Raw genomic sequence first — 20,636 nt, 5'->3', positions numbered from 1 at the left:
CCATGAAATGGGCCCAAACATGGACGTGGTTTTAATAACTAGCCTTAAGAATATAGCCACTTTTATTAACATCATTTGGTTATTTCACTTGTGTATACCAGCTTTACATTCAATGGAAACTCTATGCTACAGATTTCTCATGAAACTAAGGCCAATATACATAAAATAGTAAGGATATAACAAAGAGATAACTAGATCAATTATATTGTATGAGGTGCAACGTTGATCAGTTAAGAATTCTAATATTTTCGAAGATGAAGGTTATAGAAATGAAGTTATTGTAATCAATGTGTGGTCATACTAGAAGAGATAGACTTAACGGTGAAGATATTTGTGACAATGTGAAAATGACTTTGATAGAAGACAAGATGTGACAAGCAAGATTGAGATAATGCAGACATGTAATTAAGAAGGAGATGCATGAATACCTTGTACAGAATTATGAGAGGTTGACTACGGAAGATATTATAATAAGTGGTGGAAGTATACCGAAGTATTAGAGAGAGGTGATTAGAAAGGATAGGGATTTGTTTCAGCTTATCAAAGATGTGATTAAAAATCGAAGAGTATGAATCGGAGGACACAAATTATTGGAATAGAAGGTTATTGGTAACTCCATGCTCTTTTTTTTTCGTTATTCGATTTATATTAAAATCTAATTAAATTTAAATTCACATTAAAAATTATTTAAACTTAAAAATAAAATATTTTACATTCAAAAATTGAATTCAAGGATCCTAATTTAAAATTAAAAAAAAAATTCTTGTTTCATTATAATTTTTGCCAAATATTTATGTATCAAAGCATAAATTATTATTTAATATTACACTTGAAAAAAGGATCATTTTGTCTCATGTATATATGAAAGAAAGCGTGTAATTAATTAATATGATATGGCAAAAAGGCTGCTGCTTCATGGTATGTAGACATAATTTGTCGAATTTTTATTAATTAAAGTTTTCCTTATTTTGCAAGAAATTATGAAGTTTTTTCAACAAATGTCTAACTTTTAGTTTGTGTTTGTACGAAAGGAAAATATTTTAATTTTTTATTTGTAATGTTTGATTGATTAAAAAAATTTTAGAAATATATTATCTAAAAAAAGTCTTATTTATTATGAAATTGTGTTAATTTTTTTAAAAAAAAAATTGACTAAAAATGAGATAATGTAATTAAGTAATGTCACTCATATCTAACTATACACCTTATACCCAATATCTCGTCTAAGAAATCACTAGTTGATTTATAAACAATTTTATTCACCCATTATTTAGATTTTTTTTAAAAAAAATCTTTAACATTTAAATATGTATTTTAAATATAAATATAAATATATTACTTTTTATATAATAGAACGACTCTTAACATTTAAATATCCATAACCACAACCATGCACCATCATTGTTAATCAGTGCAGTCTGTCTTCAGACAACTACTCACCATTTACGATCATAACCATTATTTCCACAATCACTTTGGATAATCACTATTATCGCTCAATCAACGTTAGCTATCACAATTTATTAACAACTACCATTTGTTACTATCCATAACATCATCGTTACGTCAATCACTATCACTAATCATAAATTCCTAGCCTTGTTAATCAAAATTATTTGTAATTAAGTCCATATTCATTGTTGCCAAGCCAATAGGACCCATTTAGGGGTCCCCCTATTTGAAATTCTACTTATCTTAAGCCGAAATATGAAGTGTTTTTACACTGTGTAAAGAATGATCAATTTTGTGACTACTCTTTTAAGTCACTAGGGTTATATTATAATATGTTTAAGTTTATATGAATGAAAATATATTTTGATTTTTTTATATTTTATTTATCAAATTTCAAAGATAAATGATATGTCACACTCTCACAAGACCTCGAAAAAGAAATTAATAGCATTTTAATTATATGTATAGATAGAATTTTACGTAAACAATGTCAGTTTATTATCGCAATTCATCTTATGAGTAAGTTTATGACGTAGGAGTGAGAAAATTTAAAAGTTCAATTCTGAAAGACATAAACCATATTAAAAGGACTCCTAGTCTATCGTCTGTTATATTGTGTATATATATAGTATTATAATTTACTTGTTAATCATTAATTATATCAAATCAATCTATTGCGTATATTAATGTTTAAATTCTTAGCATATAAAAAATTTCACTTTCTAACGAATTAATAAAACAATAATTAATGGAAAGCAACTAAGGTTTTGTGCCCTATAATATATTTCAACAATATTAGCTCTTTGATAGTTGCTTGTACCTGTTTTATTACTGTCATCCCCCATAAAAATAAATAAATAAATTTATAAAAAAACTTAAAAAATAATAAAAGAGTAAATAAATACACGTGTTTCAAACTTTGTTAAGTACGTCAACTCCCAAGTGCAAAGACTATATATTTAACTAAATTAAAGATTTGATTTCTTAAATATATTTGAAGTTTAAAAAAATTTATAGATTTTAAATTTTGATTCTTTTCCGAGTCTATTACTTTTTCTGTCTCAATTTTCATTTAATTAATTGAGCATAAAATTTAATAAACAAAGCGAAAATTTTAAATCTTGTGAATTTAAATTAAAACATATGTATAAATATGTTATCTAACTTGATTTTAGCTCATATTTATGTTCATTTTTTAGAGTATACAAATAGACATTTAAAATTGTATAAAGTTGAACAAAGAAAAAACACACACGTCGCACATGACATCCTACATGACAAATTTGAGTCATACATGTACTATGTCACGTAGAAGTCATTTGTCTACTTGTGCATCCCAAAATTAGAACTTAAAAGGCACAAAAATGAAATAAGATCAAATTAAATGATACACTTATAACAATCTTTTCGAAACGAACGGAAAAAATATGACGTTCTAAATACATACATATATGACGTTCTAATACAATGTCACTAAATATTTTCTTGGCCAAATACATAAACAAATCCCTAAACTTGTTGGGTTTTTTCCCCATGTACTTCAACTATGTTATTTTTCAATTGAATCATTGAACCACCCATAATTTGTTTCTTTAAAACACTATTGGTTGATTTTGATCAGCTTTTTCTATTGTAAATGTTTTCAATTGTGTTTGAATTGTAATAATTTTGATTGAAGGAATGAAGACAAACTGTGTTAGTCTCATTTGTTTTCTAATGTATTCAAATGACTTCAGTAAAACACAATTATTCTCAAACATATTTACTATCAATTGGACTAATGATTTATGGAACAACATATGTATCCTCTATCAATACCCCTCATAAATCTGATTCCACATCAGACAACGGTGTTTGTTTAAACGGAATAAATTATGGGGGTTTAATGATTCAATAGGAAAATGACGTAGTTGAGGTACCTGAGGGAAAAAACCCAACAAGTTTAGGGATCTGCTTATGTATTTGACTTATTTTCTTTTTGCAACATGCATGTTTTTGTTGACCCAAAAGGGAACCAATCTACCTTAATGACCTATAAAAGTAGTTATATTATATTATTATAATAACGTATTGGGAATTGAACCACCATATATTGTACTCAATATAGGCCAAAAAGTTTCTAAAAAATATATCCTTAATAGATACATGCTTTTGGTCTAACCTTCAAATTTTAATAAATTTATTTGCTCAAGGCTTTGTTGCTATATTACTTGTATCGTTAATTTTCGAGTTTTTGAAGTAAGGTTCAATATTTAACGTATCGAAAAAATGGAAAGGCGTATGAAGTCGAAATTACCTCCGGCCGGTCCAAAAATGGAAAGAAAATATGTGGAGAAAAATAGAAGGAATTATATGAAGAAACTCTATAATCAACTTCATTCCTTGATCCCTAAGTCTAAGGTTTGTTTCACAAAATTCTATGTTTTTGTATTAAAATATTGAGTTCGATTGGTTGAATCCATGAATTGTGTGTATAATCAATCATTCTCCTCTTCTCGAAATTCTGGATTCACCTCTACACTGCTCAGGATAATGATCGTTTGCTCTTACATCATGTACATGCATGCAATGACAAATTTAGAGTATGAGTTATGGGCTCGATCGAACTTTAATTAATAGCTTTGGTCCAAAACCTGTATTTTATTTAAAGAAAAATTATATGGATATATGGTAACAAATTATAAATTTGAACCCTAACAACTAAAAAGAAGTAACAAGGGTTCGGATCAGAATTTCAAATTCATAAGCTTTAAATTTCGACTTCGCCTCTCTCCATGCATGTATATTTCTTCTAATGTATCATTTACAATTTTGAGTGTTGCAGGAAACAATAATGACAGTGCCAGATCAAATAGATGCAGCAGTGAATTACATAGAAAACTTGAAAATGAATTTGGAGATGAACAATAAGTACTTCGAAGAATTGAAAATGGGCCTAAATAAGGCCCAATCACTCAATTCAACTAATGAGCCCGGCCCAATCACAAAGTCACAACCTCAGATTGAATTCCATGAAATGGGCCCAAACATGGTCGTTGTTTTAATAACTAGCCTTAACAATATAGCCACTTTTATTAACATCATTCGATTATGCTATGTGGAAGGTGTTGAAGTTGTGTCTACAAGATTTGAACTCAATGGAAACTCAACACTACAAATTTCTCATGAAACAACTAAGGTAATGATGGAAAAATAAAAGTTGAAAGTTGAAAATTTTTTTACAAACGAAAAATAGCTGATGTTTATGAATCGTTATCGACATTCAATTTTTTGCAGATTAATAGAAGCTCAACGATGGAATTAATAGGTACAAATTTGTGTGATAAGATGAAGGAGTTAATTTATGGACCCTCTTATATGGAATCTCAATTACATTTGTGGGACTACAAAATTGAATTTGATACATTGGAGTACTACTTATTACCAACAAGAAGTCAAAATCAAAACATGTATAGTTACATGCAAAATTAATATTTTATTCCTACCTTTTTATGTTTTTTCATTAGTATTGAGTTGTAAAATTATAAACTACGGATGTGCTTGGTAGGAAGGAAAATATTTTCATGAAAAAAAAATATTTCTATTTATTTTTTGATATTTGATAATTAAACATATATAAGATATTGTCTAATGTAGTTGATTACTATTACTATTATAATAATTGTATAATTATAAATAATCTAATCCTGATTAACTTCGGCTAGCGCAGGAAATAGCAGTCTAACTCCAATTATGCACATTAATTGAGCCACATTAATATTCAACTTGTTCTATCTTCAATATCTTTTATCTTCGACAATGAGAGATCCCAAATCTATGTCCGAAATCTCACAGACACACTTATACTATACTAAGGTCCTATTACCTCCTGAACTTATTTTATAAATAATTTTCCACCCATTTTCGATCTACCTGGCACTATCTTATGGGCCCAACATGTGTTGATATTTTTTTCAAGCTAGTGCCACGTAGTGCGAAAAGGGGTAGAAAATTATCTATAAAATAAATTCAGAAGAACAATAGAATATCTCTGAGATTTCGAGTATAGATTGGAATACTTATATATTTTCGCTTATTTTTATATCAAAAAAGTGTAGTTTTGTCTGATACAATAACGTGTGTAATAATTGATATGAAGAGTGAACAATGAACATAATTTATTGGTCCTTCAATATTCTTTCTACTCTACAAAATCAAAATGATTCTCTATTCTTAAACTTTGAAAAAAGAATTTAATTTTGTTTGATATGATACAAAAATGCTGCTACTTTAAGGAATATTGTGACCACAATTAATTTGTGTAGAACATTTAAAAGTTGAGTGCCTTTTTCCATTGGTACTGAAAATTAATTAAAAGACACGTATCAAATTAAAGTTTCTCATTGTTTGCTGGAAATTATGAAGCCTTTTCTATGTTCAATTTTTTATTTGATATGTTATACTATATCATATAATTTATAGAAGAAGAATTTTTTGTTAGGTACATACTAAATAAATTAACTAATACTTGGTAAAAGTTAAAAAGAGTTGAATTAGTTAACATGTGTATAGAGGGGGTATGATTAAATTCGTATTTGTTATCCAACCTGTATTATAAGGTTAGCCTAAAACGACAGAAACAGAATAAGATTAAACAGAAAGTAAATAAAATATAACAAGTAATCCGAGTCCACAGAAACTACTGTGTGTCCTTAAGAAATTTAATCCCCTCACTGTATCCGAGGTTATGGATTAATTTCTCCCGAGATAAAACGGATTAATCCTGTTAAAGAAATAGCGGTACCTCAAATTTCTTTAACTTCAGCGAATTTCAGAACAGGAACAAGTCACACAGACTCAGTCGATCGACACTTTGATTTATTTGAGAGAGAAAATTTATGCAGAGCAGGAAAATTCAGTGTTTGAAAAAATGAAAAATTGACTTCCTTTTATAGCCATTTTCAGCAAGAAACGTGTCTGTTCAGAGAAATCTGTTCAGACCCGTTTTATCCAGAAAGTTGTGTCTTCTGGAAAAAATAATAACTTTTCAGAAAAATGTGTCTGTTAGGAAAATAACGGTTTTTCGGAAAGAGTAACAACTTTTCGGAATGTTACCATTACCCGCAAATTTATAAAAGATAATATTAACAGGATTTATTTGATTTAACAAAAACTGATCCGAAGCCAAGCGACGATGACGGCGCGAGGGGGCATCTTCTTCTTAGTTCTTTAAGAAGTAGTGGAAGCGTTTCCTTATATAAGGACAACAATTTCCCTTTCTTTTGTCGATATGGGAGAAATGACTTTTCATTTGCACTTTGCAAATGACTTTTCATTTTCCCTATAAAATAGTTTCCTCACTTTTCATATTCTCTCTTTTCTTTTCTCATTCACACTTGCTAAACCCAACAGTATTTACGTCAGAAAATTTTGTAGTGGAAGATAAAACATTCGCCAGCTATGGCGTCTCCAGCTACTTTGAAGGACTTGAATCTGAGACCTCTTATTGGTGTAGTTTACGCACAATGTAATAAATTAAAGTTGAAAATAAAATAACAGAAAATGAATTAAAAAAATATTTACGCTGAGGCACGAATAACTCGCTCTCTTTTCGAAGATAATCTACATCGATTCAACAATATCTCACTTGACTTGTCCCATTCATGATACAACAACCCAACAACGTTGTACAACTCAAACAACTTTAAATTAGTTGAAAATTCCAAAACTCCACAAAATGTACACCTCCCTTTAACATATATAAATCATTATATAGTTAATATAGTTAAAGACTTAAAATATTTTATTTCTCTCAACTCTTTTTCGTTACCAATACATGTTTTAAGATATTTTTCACACTTAACATATTCCATCTCTTAACCAACACAGAGGAAGTTGATGCACCGTTATTTATAGGTAAGAAGTCTTCTATGTAATAAGTTACCAAAAAAAAACTAATGGTAATATAATTTACTGTTAAGATTAAAAATAAGCAGGTGTAAATGTGGAAGCTAGCAAAGAAAATCTCGAAAGACCATAAGTAAGAAGACAACAAGAAATACACCAAAAGACACAAAGATTTAACATGGTTCGGTCAATCGCTACCTACGTCCACAAAGGAGATGAACAATCCACTATAAATATGAGAGTACAAAATATAGAGAGAAACAACCTCAACCAATTCACTCAGAATACATGGGAGGTTCACACAAGTGATAACGTATCAAGCTTGTGACCTACAAATTCTCCCCCTAACCAAAACTCCCAAAGCCCTTAAGACTATACTGTGAATGCTGATTAAGTTAGAAAAAACATTCCTCTATTTATAGAGTTCTAAACATTTTCCTACCAGAAAAAAGATTAGTCAATCCAAAACATTTTCCTAAAGGAAAAACCTATTTACGGTAAGAAATTTAGAATAAATAAAACCCGAACTAATAGTCATTCTTCTATCACAATTTATACCACAATCAGTCTATAACTAACATATGTACATTAATATAATAATATGCATATACATTAATGTAATTAAAAAATAAAGAAATATTTATCACTGTGCTCCATCCCTTCTTAAATAAAACGTATTTAATTTAGTGGGAAAAAAAATNATGGTTCAATCATCGATTATCGAACCACTAAACCTGACTCCATCATCGAATCTGGCTCTGATACCACTTGTTAGAACCGGAAATAAGCAGGTGTAAACGCGGAAGCTAGCAAAGCAAACCTCGAAAGACCACGAGTAAGAAGACAACGAGAAATATACCAAAAGACACAAAAATTTAACGTGGTTCGGTCAATCGACCTACGTCCACAAAGGAGATGAGCAATCCACTATAAATATGAGAGTACAAAATACAGAGGGAAACAACCTCAACCAATTCACTCGGAATACATGGGAGGTTCACACAAGTGATAACGTATCAAGCTTGTGACCCACAAATTCTCCCTCTAACCAAAACTCTCAAAGCCCTTAAGACTACATTGTGAATGCTGATTAAGTTAGAAGGAACATGCCTCTATTTATAGAGTCCTAAAACTTTTCCTACCAGAAAAGGATTAGTCAATCCAAAACCTTTTCCTACAAGGAAAACCTATTTATGGTAAGAAATTTAGGGCAAATAAAACCCAACAAATCTCCCCCTTGGCCTGAATTTCTGACAAAATAAATTTGTCCACCTTCTTCACTTAATCTTCAACAACTTGCTTCTCCTCTCCATAATCTCCTTTGCAAAATTTATGTCTCAACACAGAGAACCTCTCTGAAACAATTTCTCCAACAAAATCTTCATTACTGTCAAAAAGGTTGCGGCTAGAACTACACCCGTCAAGATGAACACCTCCTTCTAACCTGGTTCAATCATCGATTATCGAACCACTAAACCTGACTCCATCATTGAATCTGGCTCTGATACCACTTGTTAGGACCGAAAATAAGCAGGTGTAAACGCGGAAGCTAGCAAAGCAAACCTCGAAAGACCACGAGTAAGAAGACAACGAGAAATATACCAAAAGACACAAAGATTTAACGTGGTTCGGTCAATCGACCTACGTCCACAAAGGAGATGAGCAATCCACTATAAATATGAGAGTACAAAATACAGAGGGAAACAACCTCAACCAATTCACTCGGAATACATGGGAGGTTCACACAAGTGATAACGTATCAAGCTTGTGACCTACAAATTCTCCCCCTAACCAAAACTCCCAAAGCCCTTAAGACTATACTGTGAATGCTGATTAAGTTAGAAAAAACATTCCTCTATTTATAGAGTTCTAAACATTTTCCTACCAGAAAAAAGATTAGTCAATCCAAAACATTTTCCTAAAGGAAAAACCTATTTACGGTAAGAAATTTAGAATAAATAAAACCCGAACTAATAGTCATTCTTCTATCACAATTTATACCACAATCAGTCTATAACTAACATATGTACATTAATATAATAATATGCATATACATTAATGTAATTAAAAAATAAAGAAATATTTATCACTGTGCTCCATCCCTTCTTAAATAAAACGTATTTAATTTAGTGGGAAAAAAAATACTTTTCAAATTGAGACAAGGATTATGTTGATTTCATCTAATATATAAATAATTCATTTCCTAACGAAGAACATGAACTCGCTATACCAATAGTTCTCTGCCCGCAACCCCAGCTCCTACTTCGAATGATAGAAGAACGAAACAATAATGATGGAAAGCAGCTAAGAATTTCTAAGACCACATATTTATATTGATTTTTTTTTAATCAACGAAAAATTTGATTGTAAGCTCAATTATTATCTTAAATGTATTTAAAGTCATTGCAGGAATTTATAAATTTTCAAATTATAAACCTTCGTTTAAGTATTGAGTTTGACTGAGCATAAAATTTAATAAGTAAAAGAAAATCCATGAATCACAGTCTTAAATTAAAAATGTGCGCAATTCTTTAAATTGTGTAGTTTTAAACTCGTTAGGCAAAATGTTTAGAAATGAAAACTTACTAAATATTTTTTTAAAAAAAAAAAAAAAGAGACCTATTTTGGGATAGAACAGGCAAATTTTGTAGTTTTCACTATGAAAAGTAAAATACAATTTTAATTTGAATGATAAAGTGCACACATAAAATGTAAAAATTATTGATTTACAATTATGATGAAAACGTATTTGAAAGAAAGTTGATCCAGTTGAATGAGGAGGGTAATTTTTTGAAATTGTAATTGATAAGAATTTTCAGTGATATGTTTATTTTTAAAAATATTATCTCCCCTGATTTTTTTCTTTCTGTTATCAAATAATTTTATTCTCGCAAAACAAACAAATAAAAAATATACATTAACAAATCAAAATATTGAAAGTATGCTAAAGAATCCTGCTATACAACAAAATATTGACGTTTTGAAAATTTTTCTATTTGAAAAAATTGAAAATGGGCCCAAACATGATCGTGGTTTTAATAACTAGCCTTAATAATATAGCCACTTTTAATAACATCATACGATTATGCCATGTGGAAGGTGTTGAAGTTGTGTCTACAAGATTTGAACTCAATGGAAACTCTAAAGTGCAAATTTCTCAGGAAACTAAGGTAATGATGGAATTGAAGTTGACTTAAAAAATAATAAGTATTGAAAAAATAGCTAAACTTTGTGAGTCGTTGTCGAAATTCAATTTTTTGCATATCAATCGAAGTTCAACAATGCAATTTAGAGCAACAACTTTGTGTGATAAGATGAAAGGAGTTGATTCATGGACCATCTAGCAACAATAATATGGAATCGAATCATTTTTGGGATATAAAGTTGAATCTGAAAGGTTAGGATTTGATTCATCGGAGTTATTACCAACATTAGGTCAATATCCTAACATGCCTAACAATTACATGCAAAATGTTTTCATTGGACATGAAAATAATTGATTTAATATGGTTCATGAACATGAGTTTTTGTTGTTGCCAATCATCTCCGGTCCTTCAATTTTTGGATTAGAATAAAAGAGTTTTAGCTTACTTCTGTTTCAACTATTAAATTTAGCACTCTTTAGAAATATCGCTAAAGCCTGTAACGATATTGAATCTAATGACTTTTAATTAATATCGGCACAGATTTACACTCTTTATGATTATCTACACATATGTTGCCGCTAAAAGTTATTTTTGTTATACGAAAGAAGACAATCCATATATAATGTTATTTTATATATAGTTATTGTTTTTTTCCTTTTTTAACTCTATATTTTTTGGCAACTCAATTTATGGTGTTACACTTTGTTTGGATGCTTGTTACGTACTGTTTCATAATGTATCGTATTATATCGTACTATATCATTTTAATAAATACAGTGTTTAGATAAATTGTATCATTCTCTATTCATAAACAACATGCTCTAAGATTTTCTTATCGTATTTTAATTTCCGTGACGTGCTTTTTCTAATAGTTTATTTTTAAAAAAATATATATATTATCTTTATACAACTCCTTTGTATTAAATCACAAATTTTAACTATTTTATTAAATAGGCATATCCAATTAAACACTACTACATAAGTTGAATATTTTGTTTAGCCCACTTTAGGCAAAATTTCCTAGAATTCTTCTAATCATTTGTAATTTTGTATAAGTCAATGAAAAACATTTTGAAATTCTAATTATCTTAATCTAAAATTGGCGCTATTTCACACTGGATAGGGAATTAATTTCCTTTAGTCTATAACTCCATTTGTCGATTTACATAAATTGAAACGAATAAATAATAATAATTTTGTCGTTATACTTTTTTTTGTGAAACGAAAGAAATAATAATAATTTTATCGTTATACCCTTTTTGTGGAGAAATTTCTCAGGGAATTTCTCATGTTTCAATCAAATCAATTTGGAAGAATGTGCACGAGTCAATAATGACTTGACCCAGCCGAAATTGCCGTCAAGTTTTTCGTTTCAAATTAATTATTATTTTATTAACGGAACTATTAGAATATGAAATTTTATTTTTTAAAAGTTAGCGCTAAAAGATTATATTCGGTTATAAAATTATTGAATTTAAAAAAAATCATTTTAAATTATTTGAAAAAAATTAAATATAATAATAAATTTGAGACGAATAAAATAATATAAATGAATTCTTATATAATTTTTAGTTCAAATGTGAAAATGAAAACAGAAAAAAAATTTAAAAAATAGAGCCCACTCCATCAAGTAGAAAGTGACCCAAATTAAAAGACATGTGTCATTTTAATTCGGAGTATTTAGATATTTTTCCTATTTTTATTCCTCATTTCGTTTAATATATTAAACTAATAAATTAATTATTTAAATGTGTTTAAAATTAATATTTCACGTTAGTATGGAGATTAACAAGACAGAGTTATGTTAATGTTGAGGAATTTTATATATTTATTACTTTAGAAAATTTGATGAATATTAAGTACTCTCCATTTTAAAAAAAATATTTATTTTCTTTTTTATTCTATTTTAAAAAGAATAATTTCTTTCTTTTTTTAATGATATTTTAATTTCAATTTTTTACGTTACATGTTTAAGGTCACAAGATGAAAAGATAATTTTATACATTTTATCTAATTTTAATATAAGATCACGAAATTCAAAAATCTTTTATATAATCTTAAATTCCGTATCAAATTAAATTAAATTATTCTTTATAAAACGAGCAGAGTATTAAATTTTGATTCTCATCATCTAGAACATAAGAAATCAATTTTGTCTTTTTTTTTCTTTTTGGGAAATATCTTAGTAAGTACTCAAACACAGCACGTGTTTCAACAGTCAATTCCAAGTCATAAAACGGCCAGGTTTTTTCACATTGAGCTTTTCTTTTTTTAATTTTATATATATATATAAATCTGGATCGTGATTTACAAAATTTATTTAGAAATAGGTCTTTTAATATAAATTTTTTCATAAATTTAAACTCGAGATCTCTGGTTAAAGCAAACAATTTCATAACTATACCACTATCTATGTTGATTTAGTATATATTTTTTATTCTCTCACCAATAGTATTATTATTATAAAAAATTATTTCAATTATCGTATTTTATTATTATTATTATTATTCACTTTCACATTTATTTGAAGTGTAGCTTATTCATTGTTGTAATTTTTTATTCTTAATTTCGATATGTTTTACTTAAGCTGAGATTCTATCGAAAGTAACTTTTTTATCTATATATAACAGGGATAAGATCGTGTACACTTGCATAAATTATTTTCGTAATAATAATAAAAATAAAACTTAATATTATGAAATAAAAATATCTTTAATCCACTTGCTTTTTTTTTTGGCTTCTTGTGGTTGACCTAGAGAAGAAAAAACAGTGACTTTGATGGAGTCTATAAAAAGAGTTTTTAGTTTTATAACAATATTATATTATTTTCAAGTGACATACTTTTCTTAGAACTTAAAGTAATTCATTTACAAATTTGCCCTTTCCTTAAATAAAGTTGAAAGAAAAAAACAGAGAAAAAGTTTCTAAAAATGGAAGGTTGCCGGAGGTCAAGTTCAGCTCCGGTAGGGGTAAAATTGGAAAGAAAAGATGTGGAGAAAAATAGAAGGAATTATATGAAGAATCTATGCAATCAACTTTTTTCATTGATCCCTTCTACTCATCACTCTCAGGTTCGCGTTTTCTCCTCCTCCATTATAATTTGTCGTACAGGTTAAAAGAAGTCTTGTTTATTGACTTACATTTTACGTCATGTCAAATCAGACAAACGAATTGAAACAGAGAAAGTACAAATGGTTGACTCATAACTATTAGTACCATTTTGTTACTTTTATACGTAGACTTATAGTCTTATACCACAGCATTGAAAGTACTGAATTAAGATGAGTTTATAATGAATGAGCTTGAAACGCGTATAATAATCAATTTTATTGAATATATTGCAGGAAACAATGGGATTGCAAGATAAAATCAAAAGTTCAGAAATTAAATTGGAAAAAAAAAAGATACACTTGGAAGAATTAAGTAGGATGAGTGGTAGAAAGAGGCCCAAATCAGCCAATTCAACTAATGGGCCTAGCCCAAGTACAGAGTCATCATCATCACCTCAGATCCAATTCCATGAAATGGGCCCAAATATGGTTGTTGTTTTAATAAATGGCCTTTATAATATAGCCACTTTTAATAACATCATTAGATTGTGCCATGATGAAGGTGTTGAAGTTGTGTATACAAACTTTACACTAAATGGAAACTCTATGCTGCAAATTTCTCATGAAACTAAGGTATGATTTTGTATTCTTCGAAAAATAAGTTATATTTTGATATTTAATCGTCAACATATTTCGTTAGGATAACATTTTTCTTTTATAGTTTTTCTCAACTATTCATTCTAATCCTATAAAATCAATATGCATTATCTATCTTTAATACTCAAAAATTACTCCTATCAATCGTGATAATTGTTATTGTTTTTAAAGAGCATATTTCATCGTTCAATCAAACACTAGAAAATATATCATTTTTAAAGTTGTTTTCAGAAATTGGCTTCTATCGTATTAAACACATCATGAATGACATTTGTCCTTTGTTAAAATTAGTGATTCATAAATATAATTGAATTTCTTATGTCAAAAATATTTGTACAAAGATTAGAAAAATGCATGACATTTCGTCACTATTTTTTTTAATTGTAGATCAACATGAGTTCAACAATGGAATTGAGAGCTGCAAATTTATGTGATAAGCTGAAGGAATTACTTCATGGAAAATCACATGACAATGAATTGGAATCCCAATTATATTTATGGGATTATATAGTTGAATATGAATTATTAAAAGGTTATGACGTAGAATTTCTACCATCAACAAGTCATAATCCAAATATGTACAATTAATTTATCTTATTATTTCACTGTAACAATTAAAATTCATTCATATTATGTTAACATCTTTATTTTAAATTAAATGAATATCGAACCTCTTTTTATTCTTCAAAATAGTTGAATTACCAGAATAAAATAGGAAAAAGCATATTCATTAATCAATTAATTCATAATATTTTTTTACAAAAGCATGTTAAATTTATTTGTTAAACAAAATTTTATCGTCTTGAGTTTGATGAAATATTAAGAAAATATAGAGGCATTGAATGCACAAAAATAATTAAAAATAATCTTTGTGCTATAATCTCCACCCCATTTTATTATTGGCAACGTACAGCGCTAAATACACTATAAACAAAGTGTATCAGAGACTCTAATTTATTGCCTTTACCCTCGTTAATTAACTCAATTTATTTTGATTCGCTTATTAATTAATTTAATTTTAAATAAAAATGTAGAGGCATTTGAATGCACAATAACAATTGTAATTAATAATCGTGCCAGAATATCAACCACATTTTACTATTGGCAACGTACAGCGCTGTATACACTATTAAAAAAAAGTGTACCAGAGACTCTAATTTATTGCCTTTTTATTAAATAATAATAATAATAATTAAATCAATTTAAATAAATAGGCTCAGAAAATAAGAATTGAGATAAATCAATAAGCTTATAATTAAGCTTTCTTAGTTTGATGGTATAAAATTTCAATCATCATTGCCTTAAATCATATAAAATTGAATATAATTTTTAAGTATCAGAAAAAATAAAATCTTTTCTCATACACAGCATTTGGCGTACTGTGTCAGAAGGTGTCCTAAGATTTTATAATTTCATCATATACTTATATAGACTATAAAACATTATTTTTTGAGATAATAATTATCGAAGAAATTAATCTTCGATCTCACATATAAGATCTGAAAAAGATAAAATAAAGGTGAAAAGAAAAAGATAAAAAGATAATGAATCAGAAAGAACGTAGCGAATAAGGATATATTTTTGAATCATTTGAACAAAAATTGATCATCAATTCTCCTTATATTCATCATTTTCATTCAATAGATAGAAAAAAAAATACAAAAAATACAGAGAAAGAAGAAAAATTGAGATCGGCGCAGTGTAAAAGAGTTGTGTACAGAATTGAGGGATTTATAGGAGGAGAAGAGGAATATGGAGCCCTAATTAGATTAAGGCCCATCTTATTTGATGGTTAGGCCCAATTACTCCCACCAAGTCCAAAAGCCCAATTTATTATATGTTTCACTTTATATTTATTTTAACTTATTTGATTGATTTCGAATTTCAATAATAACATATCGTGTAGATCTAGGTGTTTTTCGATAGATTCTCGGCTCAGGATAGTAACAGACGTAATGAAAGTAGAAGAGATAATATGTAGTAAACAGAACAATAGATAGTGATAGAATAGTACTACAACAAAATAATGTTATGATTGAACTATACACAGGGCCAACTCAACTACATTAGGCGCCTAAAGCGAAACTGAAGAGAGGGGCCCTAATATTTTATTTTTTTCATCATAAAGGCTTTTATTTAAAATCTACTTTTCTAGTTATTTTAGATGTGAAGTCATTATGTACTGTTTTGTAATCAATTTATTTTGATAATTCTTTTTTCAAATGGTAAATAGTCAATTCATTCAATCTCTCTTGGGACATTATTGATCTTAAAGAAGATTTAATCAATTTTAATTTTGAAAAAACTTCTTTCGGCTGAGGTAACGGTTTAAAGGAACTGTTAACATTATTCTATAAGAAATATGTGTATTTGGAAAAGTATAAAGTCTTTTTATTTGATTGAATATTTTCGTTAGATCATTATCTTCTACTTGTATTAGTTTCCTTGAGACTTTTAATTCAAAAATATAAATTTAAACCATCAATATCAGAAAAACTATTACATGTGAATTTCGGCTAAAGTCCATTCTATATATTTATTGACTTATCTCAAATGATTATTCCTTTTTCTAATTTTTTATTAGAATGACCATGCCATTGTTCATTCATTTAATTGACAAAAATTACAAAATATTATAAATGTGTTTTGTACAAGCAAATAATATAACAAAGGAGGCTAACTAGGGAAGTTATACACACTACAAAGAGTGGTCCAAGATAAATATTATTTATTCTCTACTATTTCTACAAATATTTAATTAAATATAAAACATTGAATCTTAGAACAAGTCTCTTAATATATTTTTTTAAAAATAAATAAAAATCATATATTTTTCAGAACGGAAAAGGGCCTAAAATACCCTCGAAGTATTGAAAATGGTACACAATTACCCTCCACCCACCTATTGGCCCCCAAATACCCTTCACATCCACCTTTAGGTCCAAATTTACCCCTTCATTAACGGACCAAAATTAAAAATAGTTAAATAATAATTTTTAATGACGTGGCACTCAACCATTGGTTGTAATTTAATTATTTAAAATAATTTTAAACCCACCCATTTTAACAAACCCACCCATTTTAACTAAACCCACCCATTACTTTTAAGTCTAATCCTTGTCCTATTTGGCCATATGCCTTTCCAGCAAATGCAGCCGCAATACCCAATAATGCTAGTGTGGTTGCCAATCCCAGTGCAAATGCAATTGAATCTCCAACAACCTGTACACAAGGATTGCCTAAGTGTTAAGAGAGAAAATTGAACTAGTACTATATAACTTCACAGATTTAAACATAAAGACAATAATAAAACACAAAAATATATAATAACATAGATATCGATCGATCAATCGAGAGAAGAAAAGAAAAGAAAAACAGAGTAGATTATGAGTGCTTACCTGAGCGCGAGAGAGGAATTTGATTTGATTATTAGGTGCTTTGCTTTTTGGCGTTAAGCTTTTGTTTGTGTTTTGAAGTTGGAAAAAATGTGAATCAAAGAGAGAGAGAATGAAGAAAGATGAGCAGAAATTGTTGGTATTTAGTAGCAGTAGAAAGGAAAGAGGGAGGGAGAAGAGAAGCTTTTCTTAGTTAAAATGGGTGGGTTTAAAATTATTTTAAATAATTAAATTACAACCAATGGTTGAGTGCCACGTCATTAAAAATTATTATTTAATTATTTTTAATTTTGGTCCGTTAATAAAGGGATAATTTTGGACCCAAAGGTGGATGTGAAGGGTATTTGGGGGCCAATAGGTGGATGGAGGGTAATTGTGTACCATTTTCAATACTTCGAGGGTATTTTAGGCCCTTTTCCGTTTTCAGAATATACTATATTAATATGTGAAAAAAGTGTGATCGTAAACTAATAAATGATATTGGAGTAATGAATTCAAATAAGTCTAACGATGTTGACACTTTTCTAATTTTTGTTAGCCCTAATCGATACAAAATTTGACGTATATAGTGATTTTATATTTTATCGATATTTTTGTCATTTTTTGCATGTGTACACGTAGAGTTTCTTTATTATTTGTTTCAATATATTTTTTATAATTTTTTTATTTTTATTTTTTTAAAAAAACAGAGAGATTGAAAGCTCTTTTTCATTCATGAGTCTATTTTTTTGGTCCTAATCATAAGACTTTGTGTAGACATGAGGTTATGAGGTGACATGAAAATGATTAAAGATTTTTTTTTCTATTCTTAATAATTCATGTCGATGATGTGAAAATAAATTTAATAGTTTATTCCTAACAAAACAAAAAAATAAACTATACATTGTGCAACATAAACCCACTGGCTCCAAAGTTTTAATGTTGTACCAATTAATAAATAATATTTTTTTCCATCTCAAATTATCTAGGTAAAATTGTATATGATAGCAAACTATTAATTCAAATTTAATGTTATAAATATATTTTGATTTAATTATACCTTATAGCAAACTATAGCTATTTTCGCCACTCTCCTTGGTGAAATCTCGCTCGCTACTCTCGTTTGGTGACAGTATCGCTCGCCTCTCTCGCTTTTATACAAACACAAATGTATAAAATGTGTTTGTGTTTGTATAAAGCGAGAGGAAATTGTATAAATGCATATATTTCCATTCACCTCTCTCCCCTCTCCTAGATCTCGCTCGCCACTCTCCCTAATCCGCTCGCTACCTCGCCTCTCTCACTTATACAAACAGAAACGAAATGTATAAATTGCGTTTCTGTTTGTATAAAGCGAGAGAAAATTGTATATACACATGCAAATAAGTATATTTTCATCCTATACACTAATAATTATACAATAAAAATACTTCCCTGCCCAGTTTCTTTTGCCTTTCTCTCTTTCTCGTTTTATGCAAATTCAAATTGTATATAATTTCTCTCTTTCTCGTTTTATACAATTCGCTTCAACTGTATATGTATAGCGAACTATATATATGTATGTTTGTTATGGAGCGCAATTATGCAAACTTTGGTATAACATACAAATATGAATTTTATGTTTGCTATATGTGAAAGTTGTCAAATTATCTATTGTGTTTCTTGTTTACAGTACATCTCATAAAAAATATTAATTAGAAGGAGTATTTTTAAAATATATATTTACTTCTACTTATTATTATGTCTTAAGATAAGATATACATTAATTAAATATTTATTTTATTGAGTTGTTTATAGTCTTCAAAAAAAATTACTAGTAAAAATAAAATGATAAAAGAAAAATTAATTTTATCAAAAAAATCCAAAATATCAAATAATTTTATACAACTAATTTTAAAATTACAATAAAATATTTTGAGAAACACAAATTACTTTGGAAATTTAAAAGTACCAATTCAATTGCTCCAAAGAAGCAAACAAAGGCAGTTATATTTTTTAAAAAATTATTAATTAACTTGATTAACTTTTAAAGTTAAAGTGACAAGTAAATTAAATTTATGAGAAGAAAAAAGTGACAAGTAAATTAATCTGCTAATAAATTCCTCATATAATAAAAACATTATCGAAGTCTTCAAATTATAGTATGAGTTCTCTAATTTCTATATTTTTGACCAAAATTGGCCCTTAATTCATTTTTTTCGTCTGCAAAAAAGTAAAATCAGTGCCAAATGCAAATTTAGGCTGAGTCCCACTACATATATCTATTAACTTATTATAAACAATTAATATTTTTTCCAATTTTGTATTAAATTTGACGATGTCATTGTCCTTTTATCTAATTGAACTATAAAAATTAAAAGTATCGTTATAAATTATCTCAAATTATTTTTTTCCAAATAAAAAGTCAAACATATTTTTTGAGATATATTACGAGAAAACACGTGATACATAAATAAAATTTACTCTAATAAAGATGTTTGAAGTAGCCTTGGCCCTAGTCGACATAAGAGTTTACATTTGCAATTATTTATTTTCTCGATGGATAATGTTAAATAGTCAGAAAATTTAATTACAATTTAGTTAGAAAATTTTAAAAGTGTATAATATATATATTTTTTATTTTAAAGTAAACTGATCTTTTTTTATTTTTTAATTAAAATATATTAAAGTTCAAAATGTAAAAATATTCAAAAGATAAAATAATATAGGTAAAATATTATTATAATAAAATTTTCTGGCCAAAAAGATTTTTCCGATCTCGATATGTTTGTCATTTTTTTTTGCATGTGTGCATGTTGAGTTTGTTTTTTTTATATATATTTTTGTCATTTATTTGGAGACATTTCTTGTAATTTTTCTATTTTAAAAAATGAAAGAAAGAGAGATCGAAAGCTCTCTTTCAAAATTGTCTTTTATTGAGTTCGGCGGTTTTAATTGTAAAATTAAAATTCAGTTTTTTTTTATAGGTTATGAGTAGATATGAAAATAAATAAGAACAAATTAATTTCATATTGATTATCTTCCTCTACTATTACCATTTTTGTTTGATCGCAGATTAATTTAAAATTTGA

At 27.9% G+C, this 20,636-nt stretch overlaps 2 protein-coding genes and 3 non-coding genes across 5 annotated transcripts; 2 read left to right on the top strand and 3 right to left on the bottom strand.

The window, feature by feature from the left end:
* The first annotated feature begins 3,720 nt into the window (after positions 1–3,720).
* LOC107002123 (transcription factor bHLH162-like) lies at positions 3,721–4,923 on the top strand. Its single transcript, XM_015200033.1, has 3 exons — positions 3,721–3,852; positions 4,277–4,630; positions 4,729–4,923. Exons 1-3 carry the CDS (start codon positions 3,721–3,723, stop codon positions 4,921–4,923), a joined length of 681 nt encoding a protein of 226 aa, XP_015055519.1.
* An 8,368-nt stretch (positions 4,924–13,291) lies between these two features.
* Positions 13,292–14,854, top strand: LOC107002017. Its single transcript, XM_015199950.2, has 3 exons — positions 13,292–13,555; positions 13,829–14,167; positions 14,579–14,854. The coding sequence occupies exons 1-3, from the start codon at positions 13,415–13,417 to the stop codon at positions 14,777–14,779; spliced, it is 681 nt and encodes a 226-aa protein (XP_015055436.1). The 5' UTR covers positions 13,292–13,414; the 3' UTR covers positions 14,780–14,854.
* A 549-nt stretch (positions 14,855–15,403) lies between these two features.
* Positions 15,404–15,493, bottom strand: LOC114074519. Its single transcript, XR_003574947.1, has one exon. It is a non-coding gene; the product is annotated as a small nucleolar RNA snoR116 (small nucleolar RNA).
* Positions 15,494–15,520: 27 nt separating this feature from the next.
* Positions 15,521–15,618, bottom strand: LOC114074509. Its single transcript, XR_003574938.1, has one exon. It is a non-coding gene; the product is annotated as a small nucleolar RNA snoR31/Z110/Z27 (small nucleolar RNA).
* Positions 15,619–15,733: 115 nt separating this feature from the next.
* Positions 15,734–15,830, bottom strand: LOC114074510. The gene has a single exon (XR_003574939.1). It is a non-coding gene; the product is annotated as a small nucleolar RNA R32/R81/Z41 (small nucleolar RNA).
* Positions 15,831–20,636: the final 4,806 nt, after the last annotated feature.

Source organism: Solanum pennellii, chromosome 10 (genome assembly GCF_001406875.1).
Source record: "Solanum pennellii chromosome 10, SPENNV200".
NCBI classification, from domain to species: Eukaryota; Viridiplantae; Streptophyta; class Magnoliopsida; order Solanales; family Solanaceae; genus Solanum; species Solanum pennellii.
The sequence above is the reverse complement of the archived record's forward strand: the minus strand, read 5'-3'. Positions and strand labels throughout refer to the sequence as shown.

Coding starts and splice junctions, on each gene's coding strand:
- LOC107002123 (XM_015200033.1), top strand. CDS start 3,721: ATGGAAAGGCGTATGAAGTCGAAATTACCTCCGGCCGGTCCAAAAATG. Junction 3,853..4,276: donor CCTTGATCCCTAAGTCTAAG/GTTTGTTTCACA, acceptor TGAGTGTTGCAG/GAAACAATAATGACAGTGCC. Junction 4,631..4,728: donor TTTCTCATGAAACAACTAAG/GTAATGATGGAA, acceptor AATTTTTTGCAG/ATTAATAGAAGCTCAACGAT.
- LOC107002017 (XM_015199950.2), top strand. CDS start 13,415: ATGGAAGGTTGCCGGAGGTCAAGTTCAGCTCCGGTAGGGGTAAAATTG. Junction 13,556..13,828: donor CTTCTACTCATCACTCTCAG/GTTCGCGTTTTC, acceptor AATATATTGCAG/GAAACAATGGGATTGCAAGA. Junction 14,168..14,578: donor AAATTTCTCATGAAACTAAG/GTATGATTTTGT, acceptor TTTTAATTGTAG/ATCAACATGAGTTCAACAAT.